The 14,583-nt window shown below is 52.3% G+C and overlaps 2 protein-coding genes across 5 annotated transcripts; one reads left to right on the forward strand and one right to left on the reverse strand.

The window, feature by feature from the left end:
- Positions 1-31: 31 nt before the first annotated feature.
- On the forward strand, positions 32-8,437 carry TCF19 (transcription factor 19). Of its 4 annotated transcripts, none has more exons than XM_054490347.2 (4): positions 32-253; positions 675-1,242; positions 3,010-3,568; positions 4,036-5,776. In XM_054490347.2, the coding sequence occupies exons 2-4, from the start codon at positions 1,005-1,007 to the stop codon at positions 4,274-4,276; spliced, it is 1,038 nt and encodes a 345-aa protein (XP_054346322.1). In that variant the 5' UTR covers positions 32-253; positions 675-1,004; the 3' UTR covers positions 4,277-5,776. The 4 variants fall into 4 exon arrangements, with proteins under 4 accessions (XP_054346322.1, XP_063522088.1, XP_054346323.1 ...); XM_063666018.1 differs by having other exon boundaries at positions 54-295; XM_054490348.2 differs by lacking the exon at positions 4,036-5,776 and adding an exon at positions 7,771-8,437 and having other exon boundaries at positions 57-253.
- On the reverse strand, positions 5,901-12,200 carry POU5F1 (POU class 5 homeobox 1). The gene is made up of 5 exons (XM_054490346.2): positions 11,733-12,200; positions 7,418-7,538; positions 7,056-7,186; positions 6,614-6,772; positions 5,901-6,431 (listed from the first exon to the last, which is right to left on the reverse strand). Exons 1-5 carry the CDS (start codon positions 12,135-12,137, stop codon positions 6,165-6,167), a joined length of 1,083 nt encoding a protein of 360 aa, XP_054346321.1. The 5' UTR covers positions 12,138-12,200; the 3' UTR covers positions 5,901-6,164.
- Positions 12,201-14,583: the final 2,383 nt, after the last annotated feature.

Consider the following 14,583-nt stretch of genomic DNA (forward strand, 5'->3'; position numbering starts at 1 on the left):
AACAAATGAGCTGGCCAATCGGGAACGGCACGGGGGGCGGGCTCGCTCGGCGCGAAGTTCGGGCCCGGGAATTCCGAAGGAGGGGGTAGGCGCTGCCCGCGCGCCGAGGCCGCGCCCCTCCTGGCCCCGGCTCTTGGCTGTCAAACAGTTTCAGCAGCGTCGGCTCCGGCCGAGGAGCCCAAGGGGTCCCGGGACCCGCCGCACAGGCTGGCACTGCTTGAAGAGGAGGCTACTTGGAGACTGCGCCGCGCGGGTAGATCCGAAACGGGGCTGGGGCAGAGAGGGAAAAGGCCGGGTATGCCTTGCATGATCACGGGGAGCTCCTTCCTGTTTTTATCCCACCTAGAGAAGCCGGGAAGTAGGGGTTTAGGTCCAATTTGTTGGAGTACTTAAGGACTCGTTTGCACTTCCTTTTGGGGGATGACAGTGGATTCATTGCCCTCGGAGGTTCAAACTAGTTATGAGTGAGGGATTGGCCAGAAGATCGGGGCGCAGGCAAGCAGGAGTGCTCTATTAGGATAAGCAAGTTTGACAGGAAGAAGCTGCTCTTCTCCGAATTACACAGAGGTGATGTGTTCGTATTGCACGTAGACGTGTGTATAACAGGACCTCCTTCCCCGCGCCCCGCCACCCCGACACACACAGGAGCTGCCTAAAGTATCCTTGCCTTGCAGGTTGGAGGCTCCCCAAATATTTTGCGATCTGAGGATCCAGCTCAAGTGAGGTGCCATAGGAGGTGTTCCTGAGTTTGCATTGCACGGAGACCTTCCTGGAATTTTTCATTTGCAAGTCGGCTTAACAACCAATTTTGCATTGAGTCCTAGGCTGCTTGCACTCTGAATTTGGGCTATTCAGGTAGTGTGCTCAAAGTTGAAACCGCATACAGCACAACTCAAGTTGGCATCAGACTGGGAAGCGAACTTAAGCCAACTGTGCGTGGCCCAGGAGTGGGAAAGGAAATGGATGCCTGAAGTGGAAGAGGTGGTGCAAAGGGGGCACCGCCCATGCTGCCCTGCTTCCAACTGCTGCGCATAGGGGGCGGCAGGGGCGGTGATCTCTACACCTTCCACCCCCCGGCCGGGGCTGGCTGCACCTATCGCTTGGGCCACAGGGCCGACCTGTGTGATGTGGCTCTGCGGCCCCAGCAGGAGCCTGGCCTCATCTCTGGGATCCACGCCGAACTGCATGCCGAGCCCCGGGGTGATGATTGGAGGGTCAGCCTGGAAGACCACAGCAGCCAAGGTGAGCATTAAGCAGGGCAGCTTTGCCCCTGGGTGGTTGAAGCTCCAGGCTGGAATGAGTAAGGTCTCCACAAGACCCTGCTGCCTGCCTCCCATACTCCCATCATATTGGATGGATGGTCGTGGTCCAGACCTTCATCTTCCCACCAGAAGTGTGCACAGTCAGAAGCTCTCTGCCAGACAGACCCTTTTTGGTCCCATTTAGCTCATACAGGACCTGGGGTATCATCAGAAAGATGTCACAGTGGGGATGTTCTGAGGCCACTAGAGGCCAAGTTTAGACTTGATTCAGTTTCCAGCTTTGCTGAGGCACTCTGTTCCTGGGTTAGGGCAGTTTTATGTTGAATAATGTTTTTAATAATCTGGGCATGTGTCTTTCTCCCTGACTTCAGGCAGTTAGCCTCAGAAAGCCTAGATTCACATTTGAGTTCTGCCACTGCTTCTTGGTAAAGTCAGCTGTAGGAGTCTTGTGGTTATTAGACTATAGTAGCCAACATTCATCTAGTGCTTATTGTTATGAGCCAGGCACTATTTTAAGTGTATTGAATGTAAGTGGTACTAATATTATCCTCACTTACAGTAAAGGAAAATGAGGCAAAAGAGGTTAAGGAACTTGTCCAGGGCTTGGCATGGTGGCTTACACCTGTAATCCAGCACTTTGGGAGGCTAAAGCAGGGTGGATCACTTGAGCTCAGGAGTTCGAGACCAGCCTGGGCAACATGGTGAAAACCTGTCTCTACCAAAAAATTAATTAATTTTTTTAAAAAAGGCTGGGCGCGATGGCTCATGCCTGTAATCCCAGCACTTTGGGAGGCCGAGATGGGCAGATCACGAGGTCGGGAGTTCGAGACCAGCCTGACCAACATGTTGAAACTCCATCTCTACTGAAAAAAAAAAATACAAAAATTAGCCAGGTGTGGTGGCGTGCACCTGTAACCCCAGCTACTCAGGAGGCTGAAGCAGGAGAATCACTTGAACCCGGGAGGCGGAGGTTGTAGTGAGCTGAGATTGCACCACTGCACTCCAGCTTGGGCGACAAAGCGAGACTCCATCTCAAACAAACAAAAAGCTTGCCCAGGGTCACATAGCTGGTAAGTGGTAGAGCTAGGATCTGAATAAGCTGGAACTGGGGGAGAGTGAGCATGTTTGAAAATTGGACCTTAAAAAAATAAAATAAAATAAAAAGAAAATTGGACCTTAGGGCGGGGCACAGTGGCTCATGCCTGTAATCGCAGCACTTTGGGAGGCTGAGGCGGGCAGATCAGGAGGCCAGGAGTATGAGACCAGGAGTATGAGACAGGTAAAACCCTGTCTCTGCTAAAAATAAAAAAATTAGCCGGACGTGGTGGCATGTACCTGTAATCCCAGCTACTCAGGAGGCTGAGGCAGGAGAATTGCTTGAACCTGGGAGGCGGAGTGCAGTGAGCTGAGATTGCACTACTGCACTCCAGCCTGGGCAATAGAGCAAAACTCCATCTCAAAAAAAAAAAAAAGAAAAAAGAGAAAAAAAGAAGAAAGACAGAAAATTGGACCTTAGGAGAGTGAAGGCAGGGATCCTTTGTAGGAAGGCACAAGAAACACAGACTTGTTCCTAGCTGACAAGGAGCGTACTGCCTGGTACCTGTCACCTGCTGAGGGGCTTAGGATGTGAGGGAGAATCTGATAACAGTTTCATGTTCTTCCCCAGAAGTTATAGATTTCTCCACTCCTGACTCTGGTCATTTCTGTTTTTGTCCTCCGTATTTGCCTGGTGCCCCACCATCAACAGGTACTTTGGTCAATAATGTCCGACTCCCAAGAGGTCACAGGCTGGAATTGAGTGATGGAGACCTCCTGACCTTTGGCCCTGAAGGGCCCCCAGGAACCAGTCCCTCAGAGTTCTACTTCATGTTCCAACAAGTACGAGTCAAGCCTCAGGACTTTGCTGCCATTACCATCCCACGGTCTAGGGGAGAAGCCCGGGTTGGGGCTGGTTTCCGGCCTGTGCTGCCCTCCCAGGGGGCTCCACAGCGGCCTCTCAGCACCCTCTCCCCTGCCCCCAAGGCCACACTGATCCTGAACTCCATAGGCAGCCTCAGCAAGCTCCGGCCCCAGCCCCTCACCTTCTCCCCTAGTTGGGGTGGACCAAAGAGCCTGCCTGTTCCCACCCCACCTGGGGAAGTGGGGACCACGCCTTCTGCTCCACCCCAACGCAATCGGAGGAAATCTGTTCACCGAGTGTTGGCAGAACTGGATGATGAGAGTGAGCCTCCTGAGAACCCACCACCGCTCCTTATGGAGCCCAGGAAGAAACTCCGTGTTGACAAAGTCCCACTGACTCCCACTGGGTAAGTGGAGTCCTCACTTGGCCCTCTCAGTGTATTACTGCTTTTCGATTCCTTGTATCCCTAGGCCGTGAGGAGGTCCCCTGCCTGGGGGATGGGCACGGGAGGTGGAATAGATGGAATGGCAAGACCTGGGTTAGCTCTGATAGGAAAAGAAAAATATGTGCAGGAGAACATGAGAGGTGGGGTGGGGCAGTGCTTACAAAACAACCGGAGTGAGCACGTCCTGCTTTTTACATTCATGTGACTTTAACCCCATTCTTCTAGTGCCTAAGGATGGGGAACTTCCAGGCTCACACTAGAGGTTTTTAGGCCCACCCTATGTGTTTTTAAGGACAGAGTCCAGGCTCACCTTAGTTCTCAGACCACTGTCTCTGTGGCCTCACCCTATGACCAGCCATAGGGTGGCAAGGACTAGGCCTTCTCCTACAGGTTTCCAGTGACCCTTGTGTCTGTGTCACTTCCTTCAGAAATCGACGTGGCCGTCCTCGGAAGTACCCAGTGAGCGCTCCCATGGCTCCCCCTGCAGTTGGGGGCGGGGAGCCCTGTGCAGCTCCTTGTTGCTGCCTGCCCCAGGAAGAGACAGTGGCCTGGGTTCAGTGTGATGGCTGTGACGTCTGGTTCCATGTGGCCTGTGTTGGCTGCAGCATCCAGGCTGCCAGGGAGGCCGACTTCCGATGCCCAGGTTGCCGGGCTGGCATCCAGAGCTAAGGTCCACCACCAAGGCACCATTGGACACACCTGCCCATGAGTAGACACAGCAGCGAGCAAATGGGTCTGATAAATACCCCGCTTCCCTTCCCTCCCCAGGAGGGAATGACTACAGGGAAGAAGGGCGGATTGATGTGGACTCATTCAGGGCCTGGAGCAGACCCTGGTGGCCGGGTGACAGAAGAGATGGTTTCCTGCCAAAGATATTGCCACCTCCAGGAAATTGCCAGTGAGCTGGAAGTTCCCACTGTTACAAGCTATAAGGCCATGTTGCCATGGACACCAGAATGTCTGTAGTCAGAGCACCTATCAGTTGCAAAAGCCATGCCTGCAACCGATGGAAAATGTAAGAGGGAGTTCTTAAGGTTCTTGGTGGCATCACCCAAGGCATTCTGGGAAAACCTAGGGCCTGGCCCCAAAACTTCCCTACTCTGTGGCTAGTCCTGCTGCCAACAAAATCATAGTGACCTGGCTTTTCACAGCTTTGCTTTTATTTCCAAGTCAAGGACAAGCAGCTTCATTCACTCCTGGGCATTTACTTTTCTTGTGGGTCTGTGATATTCCTTGCTTTCCAGGGAGAATGTGCTTGGCAAGGTCTGGAGAACTAATTCAGAATCTTAGGGGAAGGGGAGAGATGGAAATACAAACCTGCTTACTGGAAAGGTGCAAATATATGGGTTGAGCTGGAGGTAGGAATACAGATAATTAAGGTTTCTAGTTTAAGGGAAAACAGATCTATTGCCATTTAAATAAGGTAACGGATTTGGTTAAGTTCACAAAGATAGCAGAAGATTTATTTACAGGCTTCATCCGTACCATCAGGGCAAGAGAAAGCCTGGTAAACCAGCTATAGCAGTTTACCAGTGTGATGGCTGTGACACAGCTCCACTCCACAGGTGGACACAGCAGAGGGCAACTGGGCTGGCCTGGTCCAGTGTGAATCAAACCGCTTAACCCACACATGGTACATGTGATTTTCTTTTGTGAGCCTTACACCAAGCCAAACTATTGTCAAAGCATCATTTCTATAGAAATAAAGCCTTATCTTGACCTGTTCTATTAAAACCTGTCACATCCACCCTTTCCTACCTAGATTTAATAAGCCCAAGTTTTTTTTACATGGAAGAAATGACCTTGGGGCAAAGACCACTAATGAACTAGTGGCAGAGCCAGGAATAAAACCTGAGTAACTCATGAGTCACTTATGGGCAGAGTATGCAAAAACCTTAAGTGGAAACCAAATAGACCCTGGTATCAAGAAAGCATAAAGTATTAATAGAAGTTTCTGGTTGGGGTGATCTAGGTTCAACAGAAATAAGATGATTTCTAAGTATAAAGCCATTTAAGAATTCCAGAGTAGGGTAGGAAAGCAAAAAGCCAGCTCTGAACAGGTAACAGCTACATGGTGACTGAGTCTATGGACAAAAGTTCTTGCATCACAGGCTTTTGGGAACTAGCCTATCACAGGGCCCTGTACAAATAAACTTGGCTGCAATCCCAGCTCTCCCTCTGACGTTGTGTGACCTTAAGGAGTTTAAATGGCACCTTGGTTTCGGGGTCACTTGGGTATGAGCATTGGATATTCCCATCCCCACCTCAGTAACTGAAGGAGGACAAACCAAGATAAGTGTGTCTATCTACTGTGTCCCAGGCTTCTTTATTTAAGAAAAAAGTGATACATGATGTGGGATTAAAATCAAGAGCGTCATTGAATTTCACCTTCCCTCCAACCAGTTGCCCCAAACTCCCTTGCCCCCACCCTTTGTGTTCCCAATTCCTTCCTTAGTGAATGAAGAACTTAATCCCAAAAGCCCTGGCACAAACTCCAGGTTCTCTTTCCCTAGCTCCTCCCCTCCCCCTGTCCCCCATTCCTAGAAGGGCAGGCACCTCAGTTTGAATGCATGGGAGAGCCCAGAGTGGTGACAGAGACAGGGGGAAAGGCTTCCCCCTCAGGGAAAGGGACCGAGGAGTACAGTGCAGTGAAGTGAGGGCTCCCATAGCCTGGGGTACCAAAATGGGGCCCTGGGGCCAGAGGAAAGGACACTGGTCCCCCTGAGAAAGGAGACCCAGCAGCCTCAAAATCCTCTCGTTGTGCATAGTCACTGCTTGATCGCTTGCCCTTCTGGCGCCGGTTACAGAACCACACTCGGACCACCTGTAAGTGGATGACAGAAAGGAGAATGACATTAGACAATGAGCTGAGAGACGGGCCTGACTCTGCTTGGACATTCTGTCCAAAGCCAACAGCCCTAGAGCAGTTGAAGGAGGAGCCAGAGCTAGGGAAAGCGAGGTGGTGACAGGGGAAAGAGATGGAGCCCGCAAAGACGTGGCACTCACATCCTTCTCGAGCCCAAGCTGCTGGGCAATGTGGCTGATCTGCTGCAGTGTGGGTTTCGGGCACTGCAGGAACAAATTCTCCAGGTTGCCTCTCACTCGGTTCTCGATACTGGTTCGCTTTCTCTTTCGGGCCTGCACGAGGGTTTCTGCTTTGCATATCTGTGCAGGTGGGAAGGGGGTGACAAGGGCAAGCTTTGGACTTGCTGAGTAACAGCATCACGGGGGTCTGTGTCTAGATGTGTCAGCAGAGCCAGGTGGTGGTGTGAAAAGGCAGGATCCTGGAAGGGTTGGCTCTGGACCTTATCCCAGCAGAATTGAGGAATTTTACTCCATCCCACTGAGAACCACTGCACCAAAGACGGAGTGCTACGAGCCAGGGATGGAAGCAATGGAAATTAGGCCAAGAAAGGGAAGGGCCCCGGGTACCCCCTCCCACCCTCACCTCCTGAAGATTTTCATTGTTGTCAGCTTCCTCCACCCACTTCTGCAGCAAGGGCCGCAGCTTACACATGTTCTTGAAGCTAAGCTGCAGAGCCTCAAAGCGGCAGATGGTTGTTTGGCTGAACACCTTCCCTGGGGGAGGCCAGTCAAAAGAGAAGCAAAATGAGGGAGCATACAGGGCCCTTGTGACCCCAAGATCCAAGCTTCCTACCTCTTCCCAGAGGGAGCTCACAGCCCAAGCATCTTCTCCCTCTCCCCACTCTTCATGGGTGAGGGTAGAGTCTGCCCCTGCCCCTCCCCCACTAGGTTCAGGGATGTTCCTTAGAGGGGAGATGTGGTCAGAACATGCTGAGGGGAACCCACCAAATAGAACCCCCAGGGTGAGCCCCACATCGGCCTGTGTATATCCCAGGGTGATCCTCTTCTGCTTCAGGAGCTTGGCAAATTGCTCGAGTTCTTTCTGCAGAGCTTTGATGTCCTGGGACTGGATTTTAAAAGGCAGAAGACTTGTAAGAACATAAACATACCAGTTATCAATCTCCCCTTTCCATTCGGGATTCAAGAACCTACATGTGGCCCCAAGGAATAGTCTGTACAAGTGCCTCTGCCTTCCAAGCTGCCCATCTAACTTGTAGAAATAACCTACCCACAAATGTCATTCACCCATTCCCTGTTCACTGACTCATGCATGTAACAAAGGACTGCTCTTCCCCCAGAAACTGGCACATCCAGGGGATGCAAAGCACTGTGAAAGGACAGAAAGAGAGATCCGGGCCTCGAGGAGAACACCTGCCAGGTTATGAAGGTTAGAAGCTCTTTGCTGGGCGCGGTGGCTCACGCCTATAATTCCAGCACTTTGGGAGGCCGAGGCGGGCAGATCACGAGGTCAGGAGTTCAAGACCAGCATGGCCAACATGGTGAAACCCCGTCTCTACTAAAAACACAAAAATTAGCCGGGCATGGTGGCACGCACCTGAAATCCCAGCTACTCAGGAGGCTGAGGCAGGAGAATCACTGGAACCCGGGAGGTGGAGGTTGCAGTGAGCTGAGATCGCGCCACTGCACTCCAGCCTGGGTGACAGAGCAAGACTCCGTCTCAAAGGAAAAAAAAAAGAAGCTAGCTCATTTAATACCTGCAAAATTCTCTCACTCAAGTATCACCCCCAGTTTAAGGACGTTTGAGATTAGAGAAATAGATAAGCTGCTAAGTTCTGGGTTAATTAAAAAGGAAGAGCATCATGTCTCAGAAGCTAAATTCAGTATATACTCTCCCCCAGCTTGCTTTGAGGGTCCCACAAACTATAACATGGTATGCCTATACATAAACACAGCAAAAAAATAACAGGTGTCACAAGAATGAATAAAGTGCTTTGTGTGTACTTACTCCTCATTTTTTAAATTGATTATCCCTCATCTTTACTGTTATCTTTTTCACTATAGAGGCGTCCTAATTGATTTTTAAATTCAAGAGATTTATCGAGCACCTTCTATAAGCCAGTGGCCATACAAAGTGGACAAAGAGCCCTGACATCCAGCATGACAGAAGTGCTATTTGGCACTTGTTCTTCAAGTTGCCAACTTGGATCTCTTCCAAGTGCACTTTCCTTTTTTTCCTGCTCTGTAACTTTTTAATAATAAACTTCCACTCCTGCTCTGAAAAATAAAAAAGTAAATAAAATAAAAAGTGGCCAGGCACAGTGGCTCATGTCTGTAATCCCAGCACTTTGGGAGGCCGAGGTGGGCAGATTGCTTGAGCCCAGGAGTTGGAAAGCAGCCCAGGTAACATAGTGAGACCCGTGCCGCCCCTTCTCCCACCCCCGCTGCCTGTATTAAAAAAAAAAAAGTTATAGAGAAAAGTAAAGCAGTCCGGGGGTGGTGGCTCACGCCTGTAATCCCTTCACTTTGGGAGGCCGAGGTGGGTAGATCACTTGAGGTCGGGAGTTCAAGACTAGCCTGGCCAACATGGTGAGACTCTGTCTCTACTAAAAATACAAAAATTAGGTGGGCATCTGGTGCTCCCCTATAATCCCAGCTCCTCAGGAGGCTGAGGCAGGAGAATTGCTTGAACCCAGGAGGTGGAGGTTGCAGTGAGCAGAGATCGCACCACTACACTCCAGCCTGAGGGACAGAGTGAGACTCCGTCTCAAAAATAAAAAAAATAAAGCAGTCTACAGGAGTAGGGTAAAGGAGGGAAGGAGATTATGGAGGAGGGTGACACTTTTAAAGACAGAGAAGGTGATTATTTGAGCAAAGGACAAGAGTCTAATGGCAAGGCCCTGAAGTGGGCCTGCCAGAGCCCAAAGCTGGTCTGGTGGCTAGGTAGATCCTGTTGCAGACATAATGACTTTGTTTTAGTCCGAGTGAAATGATCTCTCACCCTTTTTCTCCCCCCCAAGACAGAATCTCATTCTGTCGCCCAGGCTGGAGTACGGTGGTGTGATCTCGGCTCACTGCAATCTCCGCCTTCTGGGTTCAAGCTATTCTGCCTCAGCCGCCTGAGTAGCTGGGACTACAGGCACCCACCACCATGCCCAGCTAATTTTTGTATTTTTAGTAGATATGGGGTTTCACATGTTGGCCAGACTGGTCAGGAGACCTCAAGTGATCTGTCCTCCTTGGCCTCCCAAAGTGCTGGGATTACAGGTGTGAACCACTGCACCCGGCCTCACCTTTTTTTTTTTTTTTTTTTTTGAGTTTCACTTTTGTTGCCCAGGCTGGAATGCAACAGCGCGATCTCGGCTCACCGCAACCTCCACCTCCCAGGTTCAAGCAATTCTCCTGCCTCAGCTTCCTGAGTAGCTGAGATTACAGGCATGCACCACCACGCCCAGCTAATTTTGTATTTTTAGTAGAGATGGGGTTTCTCCATGTTGGTCAGGCTGGACTCGAACTCCCGATCTCAGGTGATTCGCCTGCCTCGGCCTCCCAAAGTGCTGGGATTACAGGTGTGAGCCACCGCGCCTGGCCATACCTTTTAAAACACTGACTCTAGTTGACGTGTTGGCCACAGACAGTAGGGAGGAAGCAGTATAATTTGAGAAGCTACTGCGTCCCGGCAGAGATGATGGTGGCTGAGGCCAGGGGGTTAGGTTGTGATTGATTCAGGATGTTTCTTAAGGATAGGATGTAGGATGTTAAAGAAACTGAGGATGACTGACTGGGCTTGGCCTTGAGCAACTGGGTGATGAGGGTGGAGGAGTTCAGGGAGCCATCACAAGAGACAGAAAACGCAGTAGTCATCTGGTGTCTAAATGGCATTTAAGCCTTGAGAGTGGGTGAGAGGAAGGAAGGGTAGACAGAGTAGAGGTTGAAGGACTGAGCCCTGGGGCACACCATGTGAGGCTGCCAGGGGACAGAGGAGCACAGCTAGTGAGAAAAAAACAACGCCTTTTTGTAGTCTTGAAGCCTCAAGGAAGTGTTTCAATGGTGCTTGATCATATCAATTTCAAATAGGCTGTTTTCATTCCCAACTTCTGCTCAGCCAATAACTCAAACTGATAAATGCCCTCTGCTATCTTGGATTTTCCAAATTCTATTTTGGGGTTTTGGAATAAACACTGGTCCAAATCCTTGCTTCATCATTTAGCAGTTAAAACTCGTTAAATAGGATAATAATACCTCCCCCTAGGAGATTTTGTGCTGGTTAATGAGATAATGATGTATAAACGGAGCACACAGCCAGGCACTTAGGAAGTGGACCACAATTGCCAGCCATTATCATTCAAGGCTCAGCAGTGACCTCCTGCGAAGAGGCTGGGGCTTCTCAGTCACTCCAGAAACCAGTCACACCTTTTTGTGAGGTCTCAAGGCTTAGTACTTAATCTCTAATTGCTTACACTTGTCGCCTTGGAGGACTGGAAGATACATCTTTAATAGTCCTCAGCAGGGCTGGATGCCTTCAATCCCTCAGCAGCTCTACATTTGGGGAATGGCCTGGAGAAATCTCTCACCATTTTTCTTGTTTACAATTTTGGAACCGAGGATGAAGTCAATCAAAATCCAGCTTTCTACAAGGGGTGCCAGGGTGTGCACCTTAACACAGTGGCCAGTCACTGGCCTGAGGCAGAGATCCAGGGAAGACAAGCCCTATACTTGACTGGAGGTAAACCCAGCTCACAATGCGCACACACACAGCCCAAACAGGAGATCCTATCAGAAACGAGTCACACCCTAGACTTTCAGGAACAACAATCCTGGGATGAGCACTGTTTTTACCCTCAGGCTATGCTTAACCCTAAGGCAAAGATCTTGGGTCTGATAAGGGTCAAATTTTCAAGCAGGACTAAGGGTGGGAAAAGGGGCTCAAACCAACCCCAAGCTGGGTCTGGTGCTGGGCCAGTAATGAGTGACCAGACTCTGGGTAGGCCTAGGAAATGTGAGAGACCCTGACAAGGGCTGGGCCAGAGCAAAGGCCAGCCTGGGCCAGCTTCCGACTCTCCCAGGCCGCTCTGCCCTCACCTGCAGTTGTCTCTTCGAAATCCAGCTTCCAGTTCCCACCTGGCCCCTGCCTGCCAGGGCTGCCTGCAGTCGATACACACCCCTCCCTGGCCAGGGCAGCTGACCCTGCCTGCTCCTCTCCTGGGTGCCAGGTCTGGGCAGCTGCAGGTGACCACTTCCCCATCAGGCTGCCCTGTCATGACCACCTCCCCACACCCTAACCCCGTCGAAGTTCACTTGCCTCCTCCGGGTTTTGCTCCAGCTTCTCCTTCTCCAGCTTCACGGCACCAGGGGGGACGGTGCAGGGCTCCGGGGAGGCCCCATCGGAGTTGCTCTCCACCCCGACTCCTGCTTCGCCCTCAGGCTGAGAGGTCTCCAAGCCGCCTTGGGGCACTAGCCCCACTCCAACCTGAGGCCCACAGTATGCCATCCCCCCACAGAACTCATACGGCGGGGGGCATGGGGGAATCCCCCACACCTCAGAGCCTGGCCCAACTCCCGGCCCGATTCCTGGCCCTCCAGGAGGGCCTTGGAAGCTTAGCCAGGTCCGAGGATCAACCCAGCCCGGCTCCGGCCCCCCTGGCCCATCACCTCCACCACCTGGAGGGGGCGAGAAGGCGAAATCCGAAGCCAGGTGTCCCGCCATGGGGAAGGAAGGCGCCCCAAGCCGGGGGCCTGGTGAAATGAGGGCTTGCTAAGGGACTACTCAACCCCTCTCTCCCTCCCCAGTCCCACCCACTAGCCTTGACCTCTGGCCCCGCCCCCTGGATGGGTGGAGGAGAGGGAGGTGGGGGGAGAAACTGAGGCGAAGGTTGTTTGCCTAATGGTGGTGGCAATGGTGTCTGTGGAAGGGGAAAACCGGGAGACACAACTGGGCGCCCCTCCAGGACCTCGGTGCAGGTCCCCTACCAAAACCTTTTTTTTTTAAGACAGGGTCTCACTTTGTTGCCCAGACTGGAGTGCAGTGGGGTACAATGATGGCTCATTGCAGCCTTGATCTACTGGGCCGAACCAGTCCTTCTGCCCTAGCCTCCTGAGTGGCTGGGACTACAGGCTTGGACCACACCATGCCCTGTTAATTTTTTTATTTTTAGTAGAGATGGAGTCTTGCTATGTTACCCAGGCTGGTCTTGAATTCCTGTCCTCAAGCAATCCTCCCACCTCTGCCTCCCAGTGTCATGATTAAAGGCGTGAGCCACCACACCCAACTTTCAACTCCCAACCCGCTCCCTGGCACTCTCTCAGGATCTGCACATCCCAGCTGTCTGGAATCACTCCCATACCTCCATGTTCTTCAGGAACCCAGGTGCTTGACCCCCTCTCACAGACCTCTGGCACTGTGCCTTCACCGGGGGCCAGTTACCCTCTCAGCTCCTCAAATTTATTGAATGTGTGTGTGGAGCTATCCCTCAATGCATCAACAGCCATAAGCACACTGGCCAGCTGCTCCCTTATGCCCTCCCCCTGACCCATCCAGAATCCTAGGCATTCCCATCCCGATACTGGCCAGATCCAGCCACCCTGCAGCCTGCGTGCCTGGCACCATCTGCCCAGCCTGCCAAATTTCACCCCATCTTCAAGAGTAGACTGCCAGACAAAGCCTCCGTGGTATATCCCCCCCACCCCCCCAACCCCCCTACCCCTCCGTCTTCCAGAATCAGACTCCGGACTCTCCTCATCTAACAGACTGAGGGGTTGGCCCCTACTTCCCCTTCAAGGGACCAGGCTTTGGACTGACTGGGCCTCAGTTTCCCAACCTTTGTCCAAACAGAGGGATCAGACACCCGCTTTGGGCCCCCTCCACTATAGAACCTGCACATCAGGTTCCTTGCTCCCCTCTCAACCAAAACGCAGACATCTAATACCACAGTAGGCCCCGTTCTCCCACCCCCGCCTCCCTGGGCCAGGCCTCCAGCCCTAGGCCCTGGGTGGGGAAAACCAAGAGGTGGGGGGTGTGGAGAAAAAAATATCTGACTTCAGGTTCAAAGAAGCCTGGGAGGGACTGGGGGAAGGGGGCAGGACAATGGCCTTGGCTGGACAATCCCGGTCCCCAGAGGGGGCAGCTCTAACCCTAAACAAGTGCTCAACCCTTGAATGGGCCTGGATGGCTCCCCTGGGGACTGCTTCCTGCTCCCCAACCCCCCAGTCCCAATCCCCTCACACAGAATCCCCTTCAGAGACGCTAAAAGGAGCTCCAGCAACCCCCCTCTGCAATCCCCTCAAAGACTGAGCCTCAGACGGGCACCAAGGGCCCCCCACAGGGACCTAGGTATCTAGTTCCTCCTTCCTCTGGGGGACTCAGGTGTCCAGCTTCATCGTGCATCCCTCCCCCAGGCCCCCAGATTGAGGGATGTGCTTTGTTTAGTGGGGCTGGCTGGCAGAAAGATGCAGAGGAGGTGGAGAGTGATTTGTGGAGGGGTGCAGGAAGGCTGCCCTAAGCTCCCCCTCAGGGTCTGTTTTTCTGGGCCTGGCCTGAGTATCCTGAGGCTCATGCTGCTGGTCTAGTGCTTGATTCTGTTTGCAAGAGAATAGCCAACTGAATGCCTGTCTGTGAGGGATGATGTTTGTCTGTCTGCTCCCAAAACTTGATCTCACTGGAGGGCCTGGGGTAAGTCTGGGGGCTCCAGAGGGGGCTCTGGGCCAGGGCTCCCCACAGCTTGGAAGGCCAGAAGGCCAGGTCTGGACTGGGCACACTGACCTCTGTCGATTTAAGTAAGGCTTCTCATTGCAGGCTCCAGGCTCAGCCCTGCCTGGGCTTGTCTGCTGGGGTCAGTGGCTCTGTCTGCCTTCTGAGGGGATGGGCGTCCTGTGGCCAGCTCTCTTCATCTTGGTGGCATCCGTGAGTCTTTTGAGCCTTTTCCCCCACTCTCATGTTGCCTCTGTTCATGTGCCCATCTCCTGTCTGTGTAGACTTTTTGAGCCTAATTGTATGCGTGCATTTCAATACCTGCCGCAGATCTGCCTGAAGGTATACGAGGCAGTGGGGTTGGAGCTGTGTTCACTTCTCAGCCTTTAACTGCCCAAAAGGCAGGTAGATTATGGGGCCTGGTGGGGGTGGGAGGAGCATGCTTCGGAACAGGAGGAGGCCCCTC

This window comes from Pongo pygmaeus, chromosome 5, assembly GCF_028885625.2.
Source record: "Pongo pygmaeus isolate AG05252 chromosome 5, NHGRI_mPonPyg2-v2.0_pri, whole genome shotgun sequence".
NCBI lineage: Eukaryota > Metazoa > Chordata > Mammalia > Primates > Hominidae > Pongo > Pongo pygmaeus.